The sequence below is a fragment of the Ambystoma mexicanum genome, chromosome 6q (genome assembly GCF_040938575.1).
Source record: "Ambystoma mexicanum isolate Mex_15411 chromosome 6q, UKY_AmexF1_1, whole genome shotgun sequence".
Taxonomy (NCBI): Eukaryota; Metazoa; Chordata; class Amphibia; order Caudata; family Ambystomatidae; genus Ambystoma; species Ambystoma mexicanum.
Window position 1 is genome coordinate 39,010,101 of NC_090937.1, and position 24,797 is coordinate 39,034,897.

Genomic DNA, 24,797 nt, shown 5'->3' on the forward strand with positions numbered 1-24,797 from the left:
GTGGCATAGTTTTGGTTATAAAACTTTTATTTAACCAAGAAAAGGTTTGGGAAAACTGCCTCTCTGTCACTAAAGCTAAGAGTGGTTTCCCTGCCTCAAAGAAAACGAGTGAAAATGTCAGGATGTCAAAATAAAAAGTCTGTCAATGTTGTGTCCCAAAGGCCTACTTCTGACCTTAACACTAATAACCTCAACTAAATGTGCAGGGGTGTTCTGTTCCAAAGTAAAGTGGTACTGACAATTGTTGCCAAAAGAAATGTTCCCAGTATCTTTGGTGATCAAAATGCAAAAGAAATGTTTCACAATGTTTTAACTCCAGGATTATGGGTTTGCTGCTGGTTCTGCTTTTCCTGTCTATCTCTTTGGATCCCAGACCCCATGTCTTCTTGAATGTAACTGTAATTGGTTTTTTATAACGTGCTTAATACCCAGAGGTGTCTAAGCGCGGGCCAGGGGATTGAGTAGTTTCCAGAACTTAAGGTGGTCTGGCTCAAGATGGGGAGAGGCAGGAAGGCTGTTCCAAAGTGAGGCACCTGCACCGGATAAAGATCTACCCCCAATTCTCTGTTTGGAAAACCGGTTCACCCGCAGAGAGTTGGAGGAGGACAAACAGAGGGCTCTACAGGGAGAGTATTTAGCAAGAGGATGTTGTAGATGTTGTGGGCCCCGGTCCCAGCAAACCTTGTGGATTATGTAGTGTGTCTTTAACTTGATCCTTGCAGCCACGGGGAGCTAGTGGAGGGATTTCAGCGCCGGAGAGATGCAGTCCCTGTGCTTGAGGCCAAGGATAAGTCTTACGGTTCTGTTCTGGATGAGTTGTAGAGGATGGAGAGTAGCAGTAGGCAGACTGAGAAAGAGGCTGTTGTAGTAGTCCACCCTAGAGAGAACCAGGGCTCTGGAGGTGGTGAGCCTCTGGGGGGAGGAGAGAAAAGGTAGAATACCTCTGAGGAGGTGCAGCAGGAAGTGACTTTTTTGAGATGTCAGATGTCAGAAGAGAAGGAAACAGTGGAGTGAAGATGACCCCCAGGTTTTTTGCCTCATTAGCAGCTGAGGGCGCAGGGCCAAGGGAGGACGGTCAGTGGGAAAGTGGGATCCGGGGTCCCAATGAGGACAATCTCGGTCTTATTGCCAATGAGGCAGAGATAATTTGCAGCACACCAGTGAATGTGTGTTCTATCTCTTTCGTTTCAGTTGACTTTACTAAGAATCCCTGTTATTTGTTTATTTTATTTATTTACTTATCAAGAGCCGAAGCCCACAGGCATCAGGGCGCTACACATAACAGAAACAAAATGAACAAACATAAACCAAAGCAGCACATCGGCTGACAGCAGGGAAGGCCAAATCAAAGACAAATTCAGGTTCTGTATCATTAATATTTCTCAAACAGTTGAGTTTTAAGTTGTTTCCTGAGTGCTAAAAAGTTAGAGGTTAGCCGTATATCCAATGCCAGAGTGTAGGGCCAAGGGAGAAAAAGGATTTCCCCTTCCCCCTGTTAAGAAGACTCTGGGATGGACAAGCAATGCTTGAGTATTAGACAGAAGATGATAGTTTATATTTCTGAATAGCTTCATACAAATAACTAGGAGCCTACCCATTTAGACATTTGTGTACCATTGAAAGCACTTTAAATTCAACTCTTACTTTCTTCGGAAGTCAATGCAGTGCCTTCCTATGATATCAAAAATGTTGTCTGCGATTATTGCTGGCAATAGTTCGGACTGCATCATTTTGAACCACTTGTAATTTCTGTATGTATTTGATGGAGATTCCAACACGCAAGCTGCTACAGTCCAATTTGCTGATGACAACTGCTCTAGCAATTGTGGCACATTGTGGCACAATTGTTTTTCCGACAGATAACAGTGAATCTGCTGGAGCAACCTTAAGTAAAAGTTTGAGAAACTCACCAGCGTATTGATGTGGCAGTCCATGGTCAGTGAAGAATGTAATACACTCAGGGTCTTAATCTTCCAGAAAGTTTTTATGGCGCAGCAATCCATACAGAACTGATTGCAGTCTTGTTTTTTTTTCTTGCTAATTTCTGTGCTGAAGCAACAATCATCGGCTAAGTCTTAGTGTCATTTAAGCACATCCATTTGCATCCCATGCAAGATTTAATAAGTCTGTATCGGATATTGATCTACTCTTGATCAGTAATAAAGTCACCAGACAGTTTGATAAATAGCTGCATGTCATCTGCAAAGTTGGTAAATAAGGTATTGTGGTCGGATAATAGATTGAAAAGTGGCTTGATATAAACATTGAATAGAGATTTTGACAAGCAGGTGCCCTAAGGGTCTCCACAGGTCAGTACTTCTTCTGACATAGTACCTCCCCAACAGATTCTAGATACATGGTACAGAGTTGGCAGAGAACCCTGGATTTTCGCTTTATCTATCCAGCAAAATCTCATGATCCAAGAGGTTGACTGCTGCGGAGAGATCCAACTGTATAAGAATGCCCAACCTTCCCCTGTCGATAATATCACGTATCTGGGTAAGGCGGTGAAGCAAGGCTGACTTTGTGCCATGACCGTTATGAAATCCTGATTGACAATGTTCATTCTTTTCAATATATTGAGATTGGCATGTGGCCATTATGTCAACCAGTAAGTAAGAACAAAATATTTGTTATTGGATGATAGTTAATTGAGTCAAAAGGATCAAGGCCAGATTTTTTTTTTTTTTTTTATAGGCAGGGTAGCTTGGATATGTTCAATCCTCTTTGGCACTGAGCAGTGTTCAAAAGTTGCATTAGAAAAGTAAGTCAGAAAAGGGGCAAACATTTCCTGAAATCTGAGGACAATTTTAGCCGAATAAGCATCATTTTTAATGGTTGCAGGGTGCACACTCTTTAAGAGTAGAAAGCATATCCTGCACCTCGATGGATTTAAAGACAAATGGGTTCTGATCAGAAGGGGCAGCTAGGGCCTCCTCCAAATGAATAGCATCTTTATCCAAAGGGTCGCCCAAAATAATTGTGGCTGTGTTGGGCTTAGCGAAAGTGTGTCGTGTCTTTCGGTGGCAGACAAAATGGATGCAAAAAATTTCATGTGGTGGAAGTTTGACCAAAATACATTCGCACTCATCCATGGTATCCATCTGACTTTGAAAGAGTCCGATGTTGATCTGACAAATAACTGCCACCCCACCCCATCTCATTTAGCCATTTTAAGTGGGCCGTAGCAGTGCTTCTCTACTTTTTTTAATTACGTTTCACTGTTCCTATGCTTTGATTTTCTTTTTATTTTCTTTTTAAACATTTCCCGGAATGGTTTTGTTTTAAAATAAAAGTGAAGGAAGAAGTTGAAACTTGCACTTCAGTGCACTGCATTGAACTGAACGTTCCCTTAAACAGCAGGTGTATTTGTTTAGGGGTTTGTATTGCACGTCGGTGTGGGTGTGGCAATGAGGTTTGGGGGGAGCGGTGACAGACATAGTTCCACTACTTCTTTTTGTACACTTGGACCACCGCCTTTGCCCGATTGACATTGCAGATAGTATAGTTTGCTGGAACTGTGATGTCAACTGGGGTCCTAAAATATCAGATGGCCAAGTTTCCGTAATAAACAGCATATCCGGGTCCCGATTAACAAGTCCCTTATATCTTCAGCATGTTTATGCAAGGACCAAGTGTTGAGGAGAGCACAGCCCTGAAGTAGCGGGATAAATATGAAGCTCCTCCATATCGTTGGAGATGTTAACCTCACTTAAATGTAAATAATGATTGTCTATAGTAGCAACAGAGTGGTCAAAATGTACAACAGAGTGTAACTGCTTATCCGTATTACCAGGTGCTACAAGTTTGCATGCCTTCATCTCACGGGGTGATGAAACGCAGTCGGTAGATAGAACATATAGCAAAGTGGAGGAGATGCGCAACGTATGGCTAGCACAACATATTCCCATGTAAGATAGATCAGCAATGGATGGGGACACCAAGGGGGCTTGAGCAGGACAAGCCTCGATGGAGTGAGGAGCCGACACTGAATCTTCAGGCTGAGTATGTGTCGCACCATTCAAGGTAGTCGGGGAGGAGGGTCAGGAGGGAGAACAGTGCTGCCTGAAACCCGACATTGTGGCTGAGTAAACACAATATTTTCTGGAGATTCTTCAGCAGACCTAGTAGTTAGTGGCTTATTTGAATGCTTAGTCATTGTCGTATTATAACCTTGAGGGGAATTTGTACTACCTTTCACGGCTGTCGTATTTAAATATTTCTGTCTAATAGCCGAATTGTTTATCTTAAACCTGGCAGATAATAAGGCACAGTTAGCCTCTAAATTTGAGTCAATCCCCATATAACCGAGGAGTGATTTCAAATGAGTGGGGAGATAACTCACCTCCCAGCAGCAGAGATAGCCAGTACAGACGCACCAGATACAAGTATAAGAGCAATACCAACACTCTTGAACCTAGTATCTGAGGTTGTTGCAGGTCCCTTCTTTGATCCGGAAGATGTTATTATGGTATCTCAATACCTGTTCATTAAATAAACATGTGTGTCACTCAAAAGATATGCAGATAAGGCAATGCACCGCAAAATGTTTGTGAATACTGTGGTGGATCAGAAGGATGACATGGACTCTCGGAGGACATTTGCAAGGTGTGTTTATTAAAAAATAATGTAAAGGCCTAACTATCCCTATAGGTATGGGGTATTCTCTACCTATATGAAGAACTAAGGTGCTTTTCAGTCATCTGTGAATGTCCAAAAGGAATATGTCCACTGTCCAAAAGCTAATGGTAACCGACCCCACCACTAACTATTTGTGAGCTACATAACGCTCCCACCAAGTTATCTGTCTGTACATTGTTGAAAAAAACTGTATTTTATTTCTGCAAGAGCCATGCACAGTGGAAAGCCCCAGCCATGATACAAGAGGACATGGAATCCACAGCCATGTTCAGGGTGGTGGCTCAGTGAGGTAGCAGGTTGCTTCACACTCGTGCGAGAGACCATAACGTTGTGCAAATGTTAAGGAAGCTCCTGTCCATGTCACACGTATTCCCAATTCACAGCTAAATTGTTAACATGGAAGGCCAGCCACACCCAGTGGCACAACACAAAATTTGTGACCACCAGGCGAGCCTTGCTGAAGTCCCCACCCCTCCCAAGCTTCTCAACAAAGCAAGGGCTCAGTCACACTACGGCTGGCCTGGACCAACATACATACGCAATGCCCATGATGATCATGCTGCTGTAGGGGCACATTGTGCACTGCACTGGGTACAAGATGTAATTGTTTTTTAATCCAAGCATAAATCTTTCACATAGCTTAGAACAAGGGGGTGGGTCTTGTGTCTGGCACCCAAAAGTAGCAGCCACCAATGATAGCTGGTGAATTTGTTTATGTTTAAGTGGATGGGTTTAAATATTTGCCACAAATATGCGAGACTGCATAATGATGGAGCCCAAACCAACCAAAGGGAGCTTCCGGAGAAGGTTTTTGGTACAATTGGTTAAAATGGTGCATTATACAGCACACTTTCTGTGAAAGATTGGGATTGGGTAATAAGCCAGACAGTTTGCAATCCGTTTTTTAAGGTAACTCGTGAAACAATCCAATAGGTACAAGTTACTAACAGCGCACAGCAGCATTTCGCAGTGCCTTTCCCCATAATAAATGCCAGTATAAGAAAAGATATTGTGCTGGCTGTGCCCATACATTACCATGCTGGCTGTGCCCCATACATGCCAGTATTGCCATACAAGGACATACTCATGTATTCTTTGCACAGAATGGCAGTAATGATACTATAAGAAACATGTTGATACTGACTCTGCCAATATATGCCAGTTAACCCCAAATGAACATGCTCCTGTTGACAGTGCCATTAAAAATACCATGTCACAATACAAAAAATATCCAAATTGGTTTCACCAATGTAGGCCAGTGTAGACACGTAAAAACAGCATGCTTTAGTATGGATGCCCCGTAAAAAAATGCCATGCCACAGTAAGATACTATAAGCTAGGCTGGGTGCACCAAAATGCCAATCTAGCCACGTAAGAATGCTGATCATGCTGGCTTTATAGATGCTCAATAAAAAAAAAATGCCATGCCTGTCCCCTGGACCCCCCAGTACCTTGCATGCACCTATAATCACATTCATACCCATTCACCCACCAATCACTCGCAGCCAGAACATTCATAATGCTTTCTTCATACACGAACCCAGACCATTAACACACACTGCATTCTCATTCATACAACACGTGCACTGTACACACCATTCACATCCATGCACATATATACATAATTTGCATAGATACAAATCAGAGTTGCGCGCATAGTACACTTATATTGACATATTCTAATTAATAAAAAGGCTTTCCTAGCTGTTTCCTGCCCTGGTTTGGACCGCTGGACTCCATGCTTCTCCTGTCCATGCCTCCAACTCCCGCGGTCCAGGCATGAAACAGGGAGAGCTTCCTGGCTCCTGTCTGTAACATGTGTAGGTGAGCCGGAGGCAGAGTGCACTCATCAGACGCTGCTAGCAACCACTGCAGTTGGACCGAGCCCAACCCAAAGCCTGACTTTAATTGCAGTGAGAGCTGAGGCATGGCCCCCTCTGTACATTGACAATTGAGGCCCCCCACTACCACAATAGCCACACTACCGAGAACAGGAATGAGAGTCACATGGGTGATATGTGCCAGATAAGGCTTTATTTTGTGTAATGGAAAGACCTGCTAGAGGCAGTGGTTCTATCAAATGGGCAGGCAGAGTAGAATTTGCATTTCATGATCACTAGCCTACCCCCTGATTGTCCACTTATGCAAATAATGACATTTGGGTGATTTACACACATAGTGCATCTGTCTGTGAGTACATTTTTAGAACTTGCACTTAGTTTCCACTTTTTTTTTACTTCTGAGAATTGCGTGTCATTTTTCAATGTCTATTTGAACATCACGCTTTACGCGTTCTTATTCCACCTGTTAAATCATATATCCAATGACTACCTCACCAAACCATGCTCCATATGAGCCTTCGACATTGCATCTGTAAACTGCACAACAGCAGTCCCTATACATATATCTGCCACTCCAACTCTGCAAGCCAGTACTTCACTGGTACACTACAACAAGATTTTACACTATGACCACTGCCACACCTTGCCATTACTTTAGAGCGCCTTCAAATTATCAGCCCAAATAACCAACAGCTTTACCTCACCCAACTGAACAGGTTCACTACCCACCCAATCCTAATACTATTTGCCACTCTCGCCATCCTATTATTTTGTGTCCCTTTCCACCATAATACCGCTAGTTTAGGGGTGTGACTGGGTTTGCATGTGGTGTAACATAACTAAGTCAAACAAAGAGAATTGGGTAAGTGAGGTTGCACACAGCGCATGTAAGGGTCTGGACATAGTCCATGATGGCCCAGACCTGGATGACATGTAGGGGATTGAGGGTAGAATTGGGTGCAAAAGTAGCCTTTTCTCTGTACCCAGGTTGTTGCTGTCATAGCACTGTAGGGAAAAAAAGAACTCCAACCTGAGCTGTTTAAGTATTGAACACATTATCAATGAAACCAGCAAACATATTTTGGCAACATGGATAAACTTTCTAGAATATATCACCAAAGGAATGGAAGATTTCCGCAAGTCTGTGAAAACCTTCAGTATCCTTAGTTATTTTCAAATTCATATCAGCTGATGACTGTGCCATCAGGTTTTCTCTAGCAACACAAGCTGTTCTTCTCTGGTCTGATGACCAACTTCTGCTGAAAGCTGGAAATCCCCAAAACCCTGCCTGCATGCACTATGCCAAAACAAATAGATACATAATATAGCAATTAGGAACTGCAAGATCATTTTCCTGATCTGACCTTCATTTTCAATTAATTTCTTCTGCACACAAGCTGAAACTTCAAATCCCAGTTGTGTTTTTGATAAGTCAGTTGGAGGCGCAGACGTATTATTCGATTGTTGTTCCCCATGTGTCAAAATTGATCTTTTTGAAAAGATTGTATACCCAATTTGTGCTTCCTTGGTGTCTTTCCTCTCTTGATCGAAGGCAGGAACATATATTAGTCTATGTATCCATCTCAGGGATATGCAACCTGTGGCTAGCCAGATGTTTTGGGCTTAGACTGACATTCCTTATCATTGACTGTGCTGGTTAGTGTTGATGGGAATTGTAGTGCAGAGCATCTGGAGAGCCAATGGTTGCAGCCCGTGCTGGATATGTTGATGATTTGACTTGACAATGTGTAAGCACTCCAGCTGCTTGCCCTCTGGCATCCATATGAATTTGAATTGTCTTAAAGGGAGTGTAGACCTACTTCTTAACTATGTTCTGACATGCTATCAATAGTCGTAAAATATGGAATAAGTGACAAGCAGGGGAACGAACTGGAGTGACACTATTTATGCAATATTAAGCATACTGCTGCAAGAACAGGAAGTCCCTAGAATGGGCTATTAGTTATTCTCCCTATTCCCAAGATTCCAATATCTTTGTTGACTGCATGGGAGTTCAAATGTATGATGACTTGAAACTTCCTATATGGTTTCTAACCCTCTGTCTGCACAGAATCTGAGAGAGTGAAGTCCCACCCCCTAACAGGAGAGATAAAGAGCCAATCAAATTTGGAACAAAGACATCTGCATGGCTAGAGATCCGCAGAACCCGCCTCCTAGGAGGCGTGGCAGGAAGAGGCGAGCATACGCCCGGCATGTTGGACCCAACAGTGCAGATCCTGCAGAACACTGGCAGCTCTGCCGGACGAGGAACCAGGAATGCATGGGTGAGAGAAAAAGCACTGAGCACAAGTACCCCGACAACCGCCGTGCTGAGGAACTGAGACCCGCAGAAAACTAGCGGGTGAAAGGTGCAAGCTCCGCTTGAAGGCAATAACTAATTAGACTCTGAGGAAACTTTGACACCTATGCCGAACTCCCAGATTCTCTGTAGAATCACCACAACGAAACAAGAGGTATGTGGTGGCTCCAGGGAATCAGGAGGGGGGAGACAAAGCCCAACCAAACACCAAGCCAGAGTACGAGAAACAAGACCCCAATGGAGGGTGAACAAAACCATACCCCAAAGCGGGGTGAACAAAAGTAATGAACTCTCTTGGTAAAGATTATCAGGGATACCCTCACCACAGGGGGGGCGTGGGGACATGGACCTGATGGTTATAAAAGGAAGAACATTGAGAAAGACATACCAGGGTGGGGATTGCAAACCAGCAACTATTCGATTTTAAGGGTCACGAGCCAAAGTGTATCTTTTATAAGATTGTTTGTTTTTTTAATAGTGGTAGGGACAGCGATCAGGTAAGCATACACTTCTGGACAGAGGACTTTCTTGGTTTTGTAAAGACATCCTAATCAGCATCCTTTGGATAGTTCCTTTATAGACGTGAACCAACCAATGTATTCACCTTGCACACCTGTGTTTCAATGAAGGATTTTAGGAAGGTGGGGGGGAGTTCTTCAATATTTTTAAGACCAATGTTAGTAAATGGACTTCAGGGGCACATGAGATAACAATTAACCCTGGCATAAGGGTTGTAAATCACAAAAACAGAAAAAAGTTCCCAATTAAGGAACTCCCATCCCCTGCACACTTTCAATAGCTCGATATGTGAGCCCAACACTTCAGTGAAATACTTAATGTTTTTGTCTAAATCCTTATTCACAAAATTCAGTTTTTCATAGTCAAGTTAGTTATCAAACAAAATAGAGAATGACTTTAATTTTTCAATTTAAACATAAACATGTATTATTCATGTGGCCCAATGCGTTTCGAGATAGTTCTCTTCTTCAGGGGCAAGTTTGTACATTCACATTATGTCTTGGGGAGAACCAAGTTTCATAAGTTGACTATGAAAAACTGAATTTTGTGAATAAGGATTTAGACAAAAACATTAAGTATTTCACTGAACTGTTGGACTCACATATTGAGCTATTGAAAGTGTGCAGGGGATGAGAGTTCCTTAATTGGGAATTTCTTTTCTGCCTTTATAGACTTGAGCCATAAATCATCGACCTACGGACTCAGGTTTCTGTTTGAAAAATAAAAAGGAAGTCGGTTACAATGCCATGTTGTCCGTCTCCTGATTCTGACCTACCTCATTGAATGAATTGTATTTAAACGTTTTTTTTTCCAAAGTATGTAACTGTTAATTCACTTGCTCGAGATTCATCTTTCGCTTTGGTCTCCTTTCCATCCGACCTCTGTCTATAGCAGGCAATATGAAGCACAACCTGAAGGGACCTTGATCAGTCAGGAAATAATGCAGAAGCGCCAAGAGGAGGAAATGAAGCAGATGCAGGCGAGACTGGCTCTGAGACAGTCGCGGCTCAGCCTCTATCCTGGAGAGATTGTCAGGGCGTCCATGCTGGATATCACTCGGGATCCTTTGAGGGAGATGGCAATGGAAACTGCTATGACCCAAAGAAAATTGAGGGTACTTTTTCAGTTTTTAACATTATTGCAAATACATTTGGTGTTAAGAGCTTGTATAAATCTGGATTGCGGTGGCTGCAGTGATTTATTCTTTCCATTGCTGAAAGTAATATGATGTCCTTGCAAATACTCCAGAAAACTGCTTCGATGTAATTTGGCATTTTGGCAGATCACTGCATCTAGAAAACCACTTAATGATCTGCCTAGTAAAAAAGGCTGTCTTCTACCTGGTTAATACATGCATTTGCCTACCAGCGATTTATGACTCATTACTAGGCACAACCATTTCCAATGTCCCCAGTGAAGGACCTCACTACATTAGGTTAGGAAAAAAGAGGTTTTGTCCAGGGAGCTACACTGTAAAACAAAATACCAAAAAACTTTCCCTTCTAAAATTATTCTCATTAGGTTATTTTATTCACCGCAACCTACCTTCAGGGCACGACAGAGCACTTTGCAAGTCATATGCAGAAGGACACCATGAGGGAAGCAGAGATACAAGCTAGCAGGGAGTTAATAACAGGGCAGTAGGCAGTGTAAGCAATTTGGCAGCAACTGATTTACAAGCAACCAGGGGAGAAAATTGGGCAGAGCAACCCCCCCGCCCCCCATTCTCAGGTTAGGTGGGGTACCTGCACTTCAGGAAGTCCCTAAATTATACCTGCTCCTCAGGGCCTTCTCAACCTAACAGTTTGTTTTTAACTCCCCAAAAACCAACATTACACCCGGTTGTTGGACAAGCACTGCAAGCCCAGCTCTGCTAGCTTCTTGCACATGTCCCACTCTGCACTAGCAACCTAGCATCACAGTGCTTAGCCCTCTAGGGTGACTTTGTTCCTTCTCAACATAATCTCACCTACCTGTATTTGTGCATGTATTTCCTCCAGGAATGTGGCCAGCTGTCCTGTGAGTGTTGTGTACCATAACTCTTAAACTGGTGCCTCCCTCTGACCTCTTCTACTTTTCCCCCTGTTAGGCCTCTGACAGGGCTTGTTGCTCTTTTCTGCGTGTGACGCTATATGAAACTACAAAAAATGTACTAATTGGCTTGTGCGCTCTTTGTTAAAAGAAGGCATGTATGTTACAAAGGATGAATTGCAAACAAACCTCTAATGTAAGGGCATGAAATCTACCTACTTTTTTCAGCATGTTGAACATCACATAGATCTTATTCGGTGCACAATTTCAGAATGCCTCACAGCAAATTGCTGTACAAGAGAAGAATGCGCTGCATTAATTTCCAATTGAATTACAGTACAACTCCAAAGCTTCAGTTCCCTCCTCTCACCGTTAGTACCCGCCCTGATTATTAGTAGTCATCAAAATAAAAAGACTTGGCAAAGTCAATAGGTTTACCGAATGTCAAGTTCGCCCTCAAATGCCGCAATAATTCATCCCATTACTATACGTCAGGCAAGTGAAGCATTCAAAATTATAATCATAAAGGTCAAAGCAAAGTAGAGCAAAACACTATTGGGTCAATCCTTGGACATGTGGGACTCTTTGCATTCAATCAGCGAGAGGCAATCAATTGCATCAAAGGCACACACGGAATGTTCACCAAATCACACTCTCAAAACACACTGAGCCTCATCACGAGTTGGGCAGTGGCCCTTAAATGCGGTGCTAATGGGATTACCGCTGCATTTAAGGGTCGCCCAATCATGAGTATGGCATGTTTACTCCCAGCTCTAAGCAGTAATACTGGGGTAATTGCGCCGAAAATTCCCCATTGAGTCCTGTGGACCCAATGGGGAATAAGGTTTACCCCTCAACCTGTGATCCAGCGGTAATACCGCCGGACAGGTGGGCGTTAACACAAATAAAGTTTGGCGGTGGATATGTGTTCGTACACATTTCAATCTACCGTTATAGATGGCAAGAGTTTTTGCTAGACTACTTGTCAGAAACAACACCTATGAGCCAACACTTAAAAATACAGAGCACCCCCCTGTTCTTAATAGAATGTAATGGGTCTAGTCCTGGCGTGATCTCTGATCCTCCATCTAATTAACTTTATCCCCTCCAGTTTCATTTACGAATGCTGGTATTTACGTCTGCTCACTGTAAGACACTAGGTTGGCCTTCCTTTGTCAAACTGATCAGACTAAATCACTCCCTGCAATGTGTGGGGAGAGTAGTCCTAGTGTGGGGGGTGTTTTGTAGACTTTCGAGCACCTACACCGCTGTGCCATTGTGCACCTGTCTTGTACACAAATAGAGGTTTGGTGCCTCCCTCATGTTTTGTGTACTAGAGTTCAAATGTTAACTTACTTATTTTGATTGATTCTTCCGAAATATTTCCCAATTCTCCTCATTTGTCAATCAACACTCTGTTCTTCCTCCCTTTCAATCTGGGTTTTGTTCCCGTCATTCTACAGAGACCGCTCTTCTGGCAGTATCGGAGTCGCCTATCTTCACGCTATGCTAAACACTCCTCTCTCCTAGTACACCTTGACCTTCCTGCTGCCTTTTGATACCACTGACCACTCTAGTCTGCTCTCTCAACTTTCTCATCTTGGTCTATGGGACTCTGTTTGAATTGGTTTAAATTTTATATCACTAACCGCATCTTTTCTATCTCCTAGGTAGGTTGGTCCTCCCAGGTCCCTTCTCTTTCCGGTTGTGTGCCTGTTCTCGGCCCTCTCCTCTTCTCTCTACACTTCTCCCATCGGCTCTATTATTACTTTATTTGGTTTTCCTTACCCTCTCTATGCAGACTATTCACACATCTTTCTTTCTTGTCCTTTTCATACTCTATCCACTCCCCTCTGTCAGCATGTCTACTATCTATCCAATCGTGGATATCTTCTCACTATCTACATCTTAATCCCTCAAAAACTGATGTTCATTTCTTGCCCGCATTTACCATTCCTCCCCTCTCCTGCCACCTTCCATTTCTTTTCTCCCTCCTTTACTCCCTATCTCTGCCTCGGCCGGCAATCTTGGAGTTATTTTTGACTCCTATCTCTCATTTTCATCCCATATTTCCTTGATCTTCCACGCTTGTTGATTTCAACTTTTCAACCTCTTTAAAGCCTACTGGTTCTTAACTTTTAGTCTTTTCCCGCTTATTTTATTGTTCCTGCCTGCTACTTGGTCTCCCTCTCTCTCGTCTTGCTCTACTCTGCTCTATTTATCATTCTTCAATCCGCGTCCTCTGCACTCTCTCCTCACAACTCTATCTCCTCTACCTTGCATTCTCTTCCGTGGCTGAATTTTGAAGCCCAATTTCTGTTTTCATTTCTCTGCTTGGTATTCAAATGTCTGTACGGTCTCGCTCCCCCCTATTTCTCGTCCTTAGTCTCTTTCTAGTCCCCTGCTCGCTTCGCTCTGTTTCTTTTCCTTTTGGTTGTTCCTCCTCCCTGTGTCTCCTCTCATTTCTGCTCTTTCTCCCTTCTCACCCCAAGCACAGGAATACCCTTCCTATTTCCATTTGATCTTTGACTTCACTCTCTCTTTTCAAACTTCAATTAAAAAGAGCAGCTGCTTGCTAATTGATTTTTATTGTCACGTCCTGTTGTACCGTTCAGACCTTTTGTGAAGTGCTTAGGCATTAAGCACTGTATAAATAAAAACAAATACAATCAGGAAATACAAAGTACAGGGTTTTAGAAAGGTATTTCAATACACCTGCCGTTTAGGCTGCCCTTAGCCTGATTCAAAGCGATGCAGGGAAACTTAGAAGTGATGGACGAGTCAGGAGGAGCAGCACGTGTTCCTGGTAATAGTGGATGTACTAGTGGTATTCATATTTGAGAGAGCAATACAAACATAGTTGTGTTTTGATTAAATTGCTTTTAAGGGTACAGTAATGTGACCTGGTATAGACAACAACTTAAGTTATACATAGACGTTGGTTTGGATCTCATTTATATCAATTTGATGTTTATTTCACCATGACTGTCAAAACAAGGGCAGTTGAACATTTTGGAGATTTTTATAGAAGTATCATTTTTTTGCTCAACTGTGACTTGAAATTATGACCCATAAACCATACGATAAAACATTCAACATTTTAGCTATAAGGTAAAAATTGAATAAACGCAAACATATTTTCAAATACAGTTTGCAAAGGTAGCGGGCGCCCCTCTCTCGACAGAACAAGGCCTGATAACCTGTTCAGTGGTTATTAACCACTTGAGAGTTCGCAGCCACTGCTTTTACTCACTGTGCCTTTCACAGATGGGAAATATCCATTTGCATATCCGTCTTTGTCCTGCCCAGGGGCAGTCCAGCACCGAAATGCAATGGCAATTCCAACCTGAACGAGAGTACCACCAGCAACCCCATACACGTGTTTCACCCTTGTTGGGGATCATCAGTGAGGTGAAGCTGATGCCTCTCTAAGCACAGTGAGAGGGAGACCACGTCTGGTTGCCCCCAGGAGACCTAGGGTTACCAATCCCAGGTTCCTTGAAATTTAGTTTGCAAAGGTAGCGGGCGCCCCTCTCTCGACAGAACAAGGCCTGATAACCTGTTCAGTGGTTATTAACCACTTGAGAGTTCGCAGCCACTGCTTTTACTCACTGTGCCTTTCACAGATGGGAAATATCCATTTGCATATCAGTCTTTGTCCTGCCCAGGGGCAGTCCAGCACCGAAATGCAATGTGGCTGCAAACTCTCAAGTGGTTAATAACCACTGAACAGGTTATCAGGCCTTGTTCTGTCGAGAGAGGGGCGCCCGCTACCTTTGCAAACTAAATTTCAAGGAACCTGGGATTGGTAACCCTCGGTCTCCTGGGGGCAACCAGACGTGGTCTCCCTCTCACTGTGCTTAGAGAGGCATCAGCTTCACCTCACTGATGATCCCCAACAAGGGTGAAACACGTGTATGGGGTTGCTGGTGGTACTCTCGTTCAGGTTGGAATTGCCATTGCATTTCGGTGCTGGACTGCCCCTGGGCAGGACAAAGACTGATATGCAAATGGATATTTCCCATCTGTGAAAGGCACAGTGAGTAAAAGCAGTGGCTGCAAACTCTCAAGTGGTTAATAACCACTGAACAGGTTATCAGGCCTTGTTCTGTCGAGAGAGGGGCGCCCGCTACCTTTGCAAACTATATTTTCAAATACATTCACTACAGATACCATCAAAGTACAAAGCGTATTGAAGTTGCAAATATACCAACCCAAAGGTGTTGCAATCATAAAGCATTGTTGTTTGTGAGAACTGTATCATATGAATCAAGACCCATCTAAATTCATACAATAAAGTGACAATTGTTCATCATCGTTGGATGTTTCTAGGCATCCATGATTTATCGTAGCTAATCAATTTGCACTGGTTACTTAAGCTTTTTAACAAGGCCGTGTACATCGCAAGAACTAAAGGCTCTGTGTACATAGTGGAGTTTGCTAGTCCTCACAAGCCACAATTGTTGAATTATTTGTTACTGAATGCACACTTTTAAATTGGTGTCTTGCTTAAGTGGGTTGTCTCCCTCAGGGTGGTCCTCCCTATGGTCCTCAAGCTAAGTTTTAACCATCTAATCTCAACTTTGCATACAGGGCAAAGAAAAATAAGACGTACCCCATTCTCTTTTCATTGGGGCCGATGGGGAAGCTATGGCTGTTTCAGTTCTCCATGTAGAAGTAATCCTGGCAAGCGTAGAATAACTAGTCAAAATTTGATGCACAAAAACATAATACTAAAAGGCTTGCTTTTATCCAGGTATCCCTCTGTGTCAGTGACAATCCTGATGCCAAAGTAGACTTGCGCTAAGCTGCTCCACTAGCATTTCTCAATTTGTTGGTTAATGGTCCCGCTTTGTGGGCTCCCCTATCTGAAAACGATTTTTCCAAATGCACACTAGTTGCATACATACTCCATACACACAATCTCAATGTACACAACTGTTGTGTTCTGATATATACTCTAGTTATGTTGCTTCATTAGTAATTTATAACCGAATCGTTCAGGAATATTTCATGTTAATATGAGATGTAATGTGCATTCTACAGTTTTAATGCTGCATTTGTAGTTGATGTTTTTTCTGTCACGATAATATGGTTTGCCATGTTAGGCCTATAAAACGTCATCACTGCTTGAAAAACTCTTGCAGGTGATGTAATATGTTCATTCCTTCTGAACGAATCTAGTGCCCTTCAGATTGCTGTGGTGAGGTGTGCTGAGCTGATCCTGGCGTTGTTTGTTATGCATCTGGTGTGTGGTGTTCTAATGAGCACTTTATAATGTGGTTCCCAATTATCTTATAATTTCCCCTTGTGTTTGTTTTGGGTGTGCTCTTGTTCCCAATTAATGCTTGTGATTTAAGGTAAACGCATAGACTAAATGGGCCCCATTCATGTTTGTGGTTTACTCTTATTTGTTTTCATATCGCTTTGGGTTGTGGCATTCTTGCATTTAAAAGCTGTTTATCTATGTATACTTTTCTGTTTCGAACATTGGTTTAAATATTGTTAAAGCCTGCTAATTTCCATTAGTGGAAGTTTTAATATGAAGGGCCTGTAAGGAACTCATGCTGGCAACAGTAAAAACATACACAAGTGATCACAGTTCAAGGGTGTTTATTGAACTTTATAATCGGTGAGATAAATGCCTAATCCAAACCTAAATCTAAGATGGGAGCAAGCTACGACCATCAAATAATAAGGCAGTCCTAGTGGCTTCTTGTCAAATAAAAAATGCCTATACTAAAAAAAAAAAAAACTATTGCCAGTCCTTTCCGGTAAATTAAACATTTAGTGGGGGTTAATGTTCACCAGAAAAGAAAATGTTCACAAAATGATGGCTGGGGTCTTCCTTCCCCACGTTTTCGCCATGGGACAAGGCGGGACTTCTGAGCACACAGCACACTCCTGGGCCTCGCTAGCACAAAGTTACAGTTCCATTCAAAGAAACCAGGATCTTCAGAGGCCGAGTCTCTTTTCTACAAAATCTCTTGCCTTAGAACGCCTGATGCACCAAAACAAACAAACAAAAGTTCCTTAGGTAATCTTGAACCTTAGGCGATTGCTCTTCACGCCTTGGTTCTCCATCCGCCAGGCTCGGATCCTTCTTGTAACTTGGGCCTCCCTCCGTCGGGTTCACTACGGCCTTTCAAATGCAACTTGCAATAACACAATGTTCACAAGTGTACTACTCTTCACTCCAAATCGGAGGCATCCCTCCGCCGGGTTCACATTTGCCAATTTCACAGTTCACTCCAGTTTTAACACAATGCAGGATTCACTCTCCTTAGCTTTCCCCTTGATATCCCTCCATCGGGTTCACATAGCCATCTTTAACACAGTTCATGCTTTTACCCACATTCTTATCAGAAAGCGGGGGTTCCTTTCCCCAAGCTTTCTTTCGGCAATGGGTCAGAGACTTATGATTGTACAAGGGATTTGACGTGACCCTTGTAGGACCACTCTGACACCTCACGCCACCCTCTCATAGAGCCTTCTGGTACTTGCAGTTTCAAAACAGGTCCCGGTCAGAGTCTTTCGAATGAGCGCCCACGTGGCACCAGACCCCTCTGCACCTGGACCATAACTGGGCTTTCTTTAAAGTTCATAGATGCACAAGTTCTTTGTTCATCAGTTCTGTGCATTCATACTATGTTGCCGATAGCGGACCAAACTGTGTTGAGCCCAAGGTTGCAATCAGCTTTTTCTGACTCGATGGCTGTGTGGATCCCTTTGGCTTGTCTTGCCTCTGGCGTCAAGGACGGTATTACGGTAGCCAGCATGCCTACCTGCCTGGGTTAACAATGTGGGAGGCCCCCATGCACCGTTGACATCTGCTGCTCCACAAGTCAACTTTAAATCAGGATTTTATGTTTCCTCTTTTGGAGATTTCGCGAGTCTGGGTTGAAAAGGGTAAGGGAATTTCCCTCCTTGTCGTCCTTTCAGGTTTCGCTGCCTTTCGTTTCCGTTTGAACTGACGTCCTGGAATAGCTGATTCTTCATGCGGTCGGCCTTGCTCACCATTTGCTCTCATGCTCCACCTTTTATCACATGTTTGATGTGCGTGGTTATTGTCAATTGCCTGACTCGTGTTTCGGGACATGTCAGGAAAACGGCTCTGGTGTGTGTTAGTCCATTGTCTGTTACAGTGTAAGAAAGTGTTTGTGTCGGAAAAGGCAGGGGGGAGCTTCTAAGTATCCTACAGGGTAGGATGGGGAAAAGGTATTTCAAGGAAGGGGGTACCGCATCTCAACTGTCAGTGTCCCACTTCCACTCCCCAAAGACCTCTCATCCAGGTGATCCTCCCCCACTGGTCAACCCCAGGAGCTGGATCCAATAGGGATGGCCATGTACTGGCCACCTGGATGACAGATCTCTGGGGACCAGCGGGTGAGACACCTTCAGGTTACTCACAGACCCAATATTCAAAGTAGATGACTGGTGTAATGTTGGATGCATGTAGTACTGATAAATTATAGTAATTATTGAACACAGTTGTATTTAAAGTAAGTGTGGTGGATAAACAAAACACTTCACTTAAGGACTCAGGATTGAACTTAGTTATTGTACAAATATACAGTTGTTGGGATGAACTCCTAAAGGCACTATGTTTAGAGCATGACTTCCCTTCTTGGGAAATTTCTAAATCAACAGTGCCCGGATTCGTCATATCATGAAGGTTCAGGGTTAGTCTTATATCAGTATACTACTACTCTCTAAATTGAGCACATTCTTAGGTTGCTCCTGGTTGGAATACGCATCTAAGGGGACTAGGCTGATTAGCTACAGCAGAACTAGGATTCTGTTCATGGGATAAGGCTGAAATAAGGGTCAGTTTTGGGTAAATACTGTTTGGAGTTTTCTCCCCACACTGGACTGGTCTACTCCAGCTTTTAAGATGCATCAGTTTAGGATATATGATAGTATATTTGTAACACTCTTAATACCCAGGGGTTTTTAAGTACGGACCCGGGGATCAAACCCGTGTTGCTCCGTGTCACTTCGCTTCCAAGGCGAGCACGTTGCCCCTGAGCTATCCTCCTGAGACGATGTAGTTCCTAGCTCCTATTCAAAGACTCTGTGATATAGCGCCCAGCCTTGTTTTGGCTCAGGTTATAGTCACAAGGTCTCAAGGCTGCTTTTTGCCACACGTCATTCTCATAGGAGGATAGTGCCTGGTTCACTTCTTAATGATCCTGGGTTATTGTGCTACAGTTCTCTTCTTTTTTTTTTTTTTTTAAATATTTGTATTGGTTTCATAACAAGAAATAAACAACAAATACAAAAATAAGTGATGTAGTACGCTAACAAATATCTCTGTGATATGGTGCTCTTCTCACCATTTAAGTGATATAGTGATCTTCATTTTATTTTCAAGGTATTCAAAAACTTCAACCCATCTAGCCCTTGGATTGTAGAACAGAGTTCTGATCCTGGACTTCAGCATGCCCTTCACCTTGACCAGATGTCCTCTCAAGCTTTGCCATCTGGTTAGAGCTTTAAGATGCCAAGCCCCTTCTGTGTTATCTGTGCCCTCTGGCTTCTCTTGTTTTTTTTTATTCTCCCAGTAGTTAATTCTCCTTTTGATTTTTCCACAAGTTATGCAATGATTTTCTTTCATGGCTCTATTAACTCCATCTCTGCTCTTCTTAGTCATCTGGCTTTAAATAGCCTCTCTGCAGGCTATTCGTTCTTCTTCCCTCTCCAATAGTTGTGCTTTTGTGCGTGTGGATTTTCCCTTGGTCAAGCCAGTTGGCTGCTCCTTAGCCCCCTTCGCTGCAGATCTGTGGTTCTTCAGTGTTCTGAATGGTCATCTTTAGATAATGCAGGTATCTGCTCACTTGCCCACTCCGCATGGTCCTCTAACGAGCTCTGGTCTGAGCTAACCTAGTCTTGTCCACTTCTGAACATTTCTTTCCTTGTGCCAAACACCCTGCACTCTTCGCAGAAGTCTGCTCCCTCTGCGACAAGGTTTCACCTTGGAGTAACGTGACGTACATTTATCATTACTTTTCCTTCTGTCTCCTAAGACATTTTCCATCACTTCTAAGTTTGATGATCAATGCTTTTAGCTGTGCTGTCTGAAAATGCTGCATCTGAAAAAGGTTATTGGAGATGATGATTTCTTCTGTGTGGTCTCCAAATCCAGCAACCAGTTTTACCATCTATCGCCTCGGGTATCAGCTGCATATTTTTACCAGCCTTAGTTTCTTTCCCTTTCTTCTCAGCTTGTGCTTAAACTGGTCTTTGATGGAATTTGGGAAAAACTGTCTACCAAAATATCAAGTGTCTTTAGACCAGGCATAGCCACGGATTGTACTAGATGTGATGAATTTCCCTGCCTAACTTTGAGGACCAACAGTAGGGTGAACAAGGGGCTGGGTGCCACCCCAAGCTAGTGGATGCTGGCCCTAGTGGAAGTATAAGGTGATCTCAAACCAGCCTCACTGGGTCACTGCACTATGACTGGCTAGACACAGCAGCACTCAAACCCCCTACCAACACCACTGACTACCACAAGAAAATTGTGGTGTCTCAAACCCTTTAGAAAGACTCCTTGCAATAAGGTTGATACTGACAGGGAGCCATTTCAGCCCCCTAGCCAGACTCAAACATCCAGCGTAGGATACAAAGCCTCTCCTTTTAAAAGAACAATACTGCAACATTTAAAAGTTAATGACAAGTGAAGAAATCATTTTGTTCCCTCTACACCAATGTCGAAGGCAACATTTGTGATTGTGACTCATGCTTGTGCAGCCTGCAGAAGCCCCATGGAGACACAGTTGTGCTGGAACACCAAGGAATTAACTCGCAAGGACTGATTAAGAAATTGAATACTATTCTCCCAGCCTCTATAGCATTTTAGAGAGAACGAATTTGCATAACACATCTTACCGAATTACTTTCTGCCTCCTTTAATAGTGTTTCTCTTTCTGATCCCGCCCCCCAATCTATGCTGCCATTTTTACACCCGTGACACACAAATCTTTTTCTTATTTTCTCCATCTCAACCCATCTAAAATTGAAGCTCTTTACTTCCCTTCTTGTATTGTATTGTACAACGATTTATAAAGCGCGGCAAAGACCAGAAGGCATTAAGACGCTCCACTCCTTCTTCCCCCTATCCTACTGATCTTTGCTTTCCCCCCACATTTGTCTTACTTATCTTTTCCCTGCAATCTTGGTGTCATTGACTTTTCTCTATCCTTTTAATTTCACATTAGTAACGCTGCCTGTCTCGCCCATTTCCAGCTTCCTATCCTCCGCCGGGCGCACTTTTTTTTTTCTCTGCGGCTAAGCTTCTTCTCTTCTCTTCTCTTTTCTCGTCTTAACTACTGCCAGGTTCTGTCTCCGTTGAGATGGATTTCCAAAATCACCCTTGGGTGGATTTTGAAGGCCAACCTGTTATGGTGAACAGGAAAGTCACTGAAGTCGAGCCAAAGGCGGCAATCAAGGTAGAAAGCAGTGTGGTAAGTGTAAGGAACTCATGCTGGCAACAGTAAAGACAGACACAAGTGATCACAGTTCAAGGGTGTTCATCAAACTGTATAATGGGTGAGATAAACGCCTAATCTAAACATAAATCTAAGATGGGAGCAAGCTACGACCATCAAATAATAACAACACTGTCCAAGTGGAGGCTAGTCAAATCAAAAGGGCTATACTAAAAAAAACCTATTACCAATCCTTACCGCTACGTTACAAAATAGTGTGTCAACATAAAATATGTATGCATGTGGAAAGTGTTTTTGTGTTGTCTGGAGAGGATTGAGCACTTATAAGTCTTGTTTTGATATGAAACACAATGTTTGTAACCCCCCCTGCACTGCCCTCTGGGCCCACACCGGCCTATTGGGTGGTTTGCCTCCGCCCTGCATGCAGTAGACCTCCTTCTCCACATGGGAGATCTCCATGTGGAGAGGGAGGTCTACCGCCAACGGGCACCTCTGGCACTTCCTCCCCCAGGGGCCCTACTAGCACTTACCGCCACCCCCACTACCCCCACCACCCTTTGTTCTTTTCACTGCACTTGCACGCTCTGAATGTCACAAGGCCTAGTAGGACTACTGGTCCTTTGTATTTATTCATTATCATTCCATTGTTCGTTTGCCCCCTTGTTCTCTTCCCTTGTGCCTTGTGGCACTTGGAAACACTGGGCCTCATTACGAGCATTGCGGTCCGGTAACAACGGTGCCAGTAAGCCTACCAGCATCGTTGTTACCGGACCAGCACACTCTGAGTCTGCGAGTTGCTTGCCGTCCCGCCCGCCAGGCAGCCGCTAGTAGACTTTCACAGAGGCACTGGCACCGTTATTTAGGGTGCTGATGCCTCTGTGTTCCCCAACCCAATGGGAATGGAGTCCTATGGGACTCAATGGGAATGGGAAATACCATTTTTCCTGCGCCTGACTTCCCGGACCGGCGGGGTTAGAATCCCCTGCTGTTACCGGCAAGCTAGGTGCCAGAAAAAAATCACAACTCCTGGGGCAGCCTGCCGGTTGGCACAGCTACCGTCGGAGTTGTAATGATGCCCACTGTCTTATTGTATAAGCGCAATACAAATATCCAATAAATAAATACATCTGGGTTTCTTTTCTTTGTTTTTAGCTACTTTGGCCCTGCCATTGTACTTTTTAAAATGTCTTTCTTGTGTGCTTAGGCACTTTTACCACTGTGGTGGCTTGCAAGTTTGTCTCAAGTGTTTGGGACTCGTTCATCCTGTCCACACTAGTGTTAGGAAAGATTTCGTTATTGTAGGGAACTTTCCTTCCATGTGGCAACCCCTAAACTTTTTGCTATTGTTTTCAACCTGTTTTCTTGACTTTGCCAGAGAAGTGCAGCCTTCTGCCGTACTCCTCTGGGCTTTCGCTCCTTTCTTACGGGGAATCTGACATGCCCTTAAGACAGTCAGTACCGGGGAACGCTGTTTCCCGTAGTTTCTTTTACCGTGTCGCCATTTTAGTGCAACACGACACAAGAGGGCACTGTAAGCTAAGTTACAGCTCTCTTGGGTCTCTAGCCTTCTACAGACCCTAGACACTCTTGTAGGATGGTTTTTGGATCGGTGCAAGTCATTCAGGGACTGGGCTGGTGGCAGCGATCATTTGGTTTATTTTGAGCTCCTTTTGCCGTTCTGAGCACCTTTTTGCCGCGAACACAAAAGGGTGGCCCGGCTACCCAAAATGGCCGGACCACGAGGCTCCTTTGTCTCGTCCACTGTCCGTCTTGCTCCCTTTACCTTCCCCCGGGTCAGGCGACCCGGGGCCTTCCTTATTTGGGCATGTAGTTTCCCGCAAAACACGGTTGCTTTCGCGGGCTTCTACATGTCGTTTGAGTGCCCCCAGGATGTGGGCTGGGCTGTCTGGTCCCAATACACATCCTGGGTGCCAGAGAGTCTAGGGTGGTGTGAATGCCTGGGACCACTGTGGTCCGTGATTGGTCCACGTATGGTATGTGTGTTGATGAGCGGATCTCCCATTGGCTCCCCTCCGTTTTGGCGCGAAGGGAACCGTGGATAAGAGGGAGCTGGAAACACCACTACCATGTCGATCTCCTGAGTTCTCACGAACCCAGGGATACAGGAGCCAAGTATCCTGCGAACACGAGGCTGGACCGAGGAATCGCTGGTGACCCCCTGAAGAACTTCTGCTCCTCATTGCTGTCGTCCGGTGAAGCCCTTTCCACCTAAGATCGAACAAGAAGGCCTGTACTGGCGCTTCGACCTATTGGAATAGCAGGACCAGCTATTCCCGGCACCTTCATCAACTCCTGCCGTAAGCCTTCGGAAGTGTCTCTGGGCCATCCAGTTGACTGACCAGCTTACTAAGGAGTCCTGCTCTGTAATCGCCGACAGGTTGGGTGGTATTCTGAGTCCGGGGCACGCTCACACGCTTCGTTTGCTTAGCAACCCTAAGCTAGAGGTGAACGGTGCTCGTTTGGCTTGAATACACCCGGCCGTTCCGTTGCCCTGCCTTGGCGACAAAACTGTGCAGGATTCTTCGATCGGGACGTCTTTTTACTCTGCACGACGACGAGACGTTCCCTGCTCTTCAGAACCTGCCAGAAGCTGCATCTATCGAGGAGAAGCTCGGGCCTGCTTGCTTCGGGGACCGGTGAGTAGATTAGCTAGGATCTGGTCGCCCTCCTGCAGTGCCCCTTGCTTTTCCCCGCTGTAAATACAGCACCCCTTGTCCGTACTCGCGCCCTACTTCTGCCTCACAGTGGAGGCTGCGCTAGAGTCGCGGACCGTGTTCTCCTTCATTAGGGCACCCTACAGAGCTGTCCAACGTCCTCCGAAGAGCTTCACCTTCTGCCCATTGGCACCGGCGTGTGCAGGTACTTTTGAGCGCTAGGCTCCACTCTTCGTAGGGATTGGACTACCATCCAGTTAGGGGCCTCAGAAGGCGGACATATCACACGCATTGGTTCGCACTGCCTGTTTTCCTTCCC

At 44.1% G+C, this 24,797-nt stretch overlaps 1 protein-coding gene across 6 annotated transcripts in view; it reads left to right on the top strand.

Moving 5' to 3' along the window:
• The window catches only part of PTPN13 (protein tyrosine phosphatase non-receptor type 13), a 1,388,150-nt gene that overhangs the window by 559,002 nt on the left and 804,351 nt on the right, over positions 1-24,797 (top strand). For all 6 annotated transcript variants that reach the window (XM_069630435.1, XM_069630437.1, XM_069630436.1 and 3 more), the window contains one exon: positions 10,213-10,435. In XM_069630435.1, the coding sequence (XP_069486536.1) occupies positions 10,213-10,435 (223 nt within the window). The remainder of the gene's footprint in view (positions 1-10,212; positions 10,436-24,797) is intronic.